We start from the raw sequence: 3292 nt of genomic DNA on the forward strand, positions 1-3292 counted from the left end.
CCCCGTCCCTGGGAGAAGAACGCTGTTTGTTTGTTTCCAATCTTTACGGCACATTCACTTTTTGTATACATGTTCTTAATCAGATCATATGTTTTTCCTCCAATGCCACTTTCAAGTAGCCTATAGAAAAGACCCTCTTGCCAGATGGAATCAAAGGCTTTTTTGAAGTCAACGAAACATGTATATACCTTTCTTTTCTTAATTTTTAATTCTTGATCAATTAAAGTCTGGAGGGTAAATATATGGTCCGTTGTGCGGCAATTTGGCAAGAAGCCAATCTGGCATTTATTCAGAATATTGTGGTCATCAAGAAAGTTGACAAGTTGTTTATTAATGATGTTGCAGAATATTTTCCCCAGGTCACTGGAGACACATATTCCTCTGTAGTTATTTGGGTCATATTTATTTCCGGATTTATGAATTTATGGGGTTATTAAACCTTTGTTCCAGATGTCTGGAAAAGCTCCATTTGACAGAATAGTATTGAATAGAGTATTTGATCATTTTGTTGATTCCATCAATACCACAAGCCTTTTTTACTTTCAGGGACTGGGTGACTTCTGTTAATTCTTGTTCTGTTACTGGGTAATCTAGAGGGTTTTGGTTGTTTTTTATCACCGCCTCCGGAGTTTTCCATTTCGTGAATATCTTGTACTGATCATCATTTTTTGTAATATTACTGTATAATTCACTAAAGTGATTAATCCAAATATTTCCATCTTGGATCGCCAATTCATCCTGCTGGGTTTTGTTTAGGTTGTTCCATTTCTCCCAGAAGTGGTTGGATTCGAGGGATTCCTCAATTTCACAGAGCTGGTTCTTGCTGTGTTGTTCTTTCTTTGTTTTTAGGGTGTACTTGTATTGTTTCAGAGTGGCCTCATATTGACAGCATATGTTGGTTATCTGGGTCTCTATGCTTTTCATTTGATAATTTCCTGAAAGTTTTCCTTAGGTTTTTGCATTCAGTGTCAAACCATTTGTTATTGTTCATTTGTTGAGATTTTGGTTTGGAGGCTTTCAAATTAGACAATAGAGCCAAATGATGAAAAATTGAATTGATTTTGTCCACAGCAGAATTTACACCAGAATTATTATGGGGAAATGTTTCAGTTAGAAATAAATGAGTTAAATCATATATGTTTTGATTTTCCAGTGCCTTTTGGTACGCCCCCATGCTGTCAGGGGTCCATCTGTATGAGTATGTGCTGTTAAACAGTTCACAGGCACTAGGGGCTCCAGAGTTAGACTGGGCCATTTTCAGATAGATTGTGATTTTGCTGTGGTCTGAGAGGTGTGTGAGGGGGCTGACTGTGAAAGCTCTGAGAGACATTGGATCTAGATCTGTAATGAAACAATCTACCGTGCTACTGCCAAGAGCTGAGCTGTAAGTGTAGCGACCCAGAGAGTCCCCTCGTAGCCTGCCGTTGACTATGTACAGACCCAGTGTACAGCAGAGCTGTAAAAGCTGCATACCACTTGTTTTAGTAAGCTTGTCAAAGCTCTTTCTAGTAGGACATTCAGGGAGGGGGAAGCAGGTGCTTCCAGGTAAGTGTTTGTCTCCCTGGGTGTTCATAGTGTCAGCTCTTTCCCCTGTTCGAGCGTTCAAGTCCCCACGGAGTAATACATTTCCCATGGTTTTATGATGGTTAATTTCCTCCTCAAGAATAGAGAAAATATCTGGGTTGTAGTAGGGGGATTCTGATGGAGGTATATAGATGGCACACATGTAGACATGTTGCTCAGCACAAATAATTTTTATGTTTATTTTCAACCATATATAAGATTCTTCTTTTTTAATAACTGTGATGGACTGGCTCAGTTCTGATTTACACCATATAATCATGCCTCCTGAATCTCTGCCTTGGGTTATTGTGGGATGTTTTGTTGATGGTATACGGGCTGGATCAGGTGAGTCCTGAACCATCCCTTAGTTATGCTGCTATAGGCCTAGACTATCGGGGGATTTCCCATGGTGCACTGAGCTACTCTCTTCCTCTCTCTTTCTGCAATCATTCATGTTCCATTAATGCATGTTACTAACTCCACTTCTTCCCCGGAGTTCTTGTGCTTTCTCGTCTCGCAGGTTCTCATGGATCCTGGTGGAGCCTCCTGCCATGGTCCTGCTTGACTGCCATTGCCAATACTGTTGTTGCTGTGCACCTGTCTGTCTGTCTGTCTCTCGCTCTCTCTCTGCCTCTCTCTCTCTCTCTCTCTCTCTCTCACCCCAACTGGTCGAGACAGACGACCACCCACCTAGAGCCGGAGGATCTGTCCTAGGTTTCTGCCTTTTAACAGGCAGTTTTTCCTTGCCCTTGTCGCCAAGTGCTTGCTCATGGTGGTACTGTTGGGTCTCTGTAATTAATGTTAAAGAGTTCGGTCTAGACCTGCTCTATTTGAAAAGTGTCCTGAGATAACTTCTGTTATGAATTGGCGCTATACAAATAAAATTGAATTGAATTGAAATCCTGATAATAAAGAAAGATTAATCATATCCAGTAAAGAAGTGCCAATTAAGGGAACAACTTCTTTAAGCAGCCTAGTTGGGATCGGGTCTAATAGACAGGTTGATGACTTCGATGAAGAAATGATTGAAGTTAACTGATGAAGATCGATAGCAGAAAAACAGTCTAAATATATATCTAAGTTTATTGACATTGACAGAAGTCCCTGAACTTGGAGAGCCACTGATAACTGTTGATGGCAGTTGGTGATTAATTTTTTCTCTAATAGTAATAATTTTATTATAGAAGAAGCTCATGAAGTCATTGCTACTTAAGTTTATGGGGATATGTGGCTCAATAGAGCTGTGACTCTCTGTCAGCCTGGCTACAGTGCTGAAGAGGAACCTAGGGTTGTTCTTATTTTCTTCTATTAGTGCTGAGTAATAGGCTCCTCTGGCATTACGGAGGGCCTTTCTATAAATCTTAAGATTATCTTGCCAATTTGAGCGATATTCTGATAATTTGGAAGAGCGCCATTTCCTTTCAGATTTCCTAGCTATTTGTTTTAACTGGCGGGTTTGGTGGTTATACCAAGGTGCTAGTCTCCTATGTTTTAATAATTTCCTTTTTATAGGAGCGATAGAGTCTAATGTTGATCGTAGTGAGCCTGTAGCACTATCGACAAGATTATCAATTTAAGAGGGACTAAAGTCGTTATAGGACTCTGTTAAATTCAGACATGGCATTGAATTAAACACTGAAGGAATCTCCTCCTTAAATTTAGCTACAGCACTGTTAGATAGAAATCTGCTGTAGGAAGTTTTGCCTAATGGCTTATAATCTAATAGTAT

At 39.9% G+C, this 3292-nt stretch overlaps 1 protein-coding gene across 1 annotated transcript in view; it reads right to left on the bottom strand.

Annotated features, from left to right (window-relative positions):
• Positions 1-1471, bottom strand: part of arhgap28 (Rho GTPase activating protein 28) — a 26032-nt gene extending 24561 nt beyond the window's left edge. The window contains exon 1 of the mRNA XM_051385221.1: positions 1361-1471. Within this exon, the coding sequence (XP_051241181.1) occupies positions 1361-1471 (111 nt within the window). The remainder of the gene's footprint in view (positions 1-1360) is intronic.
• Positions 1472-3292: the final 1821 nt, after the last annotated feature.

Source organism: Dicentrarchus labrax, unplaced genomic scaffold (assembly GCF_905237075.1).
Source record: "Dicentrarchus labrax unplaced genomic scaffold, dlabrax2021, whole genome shotgun sequence".
Lineage (NCBI taxonomy): Eukaryota > Metazoa > Chordata > Actinopteri > Moronidae > Dicentrarchus > Dicentrarchus labrax.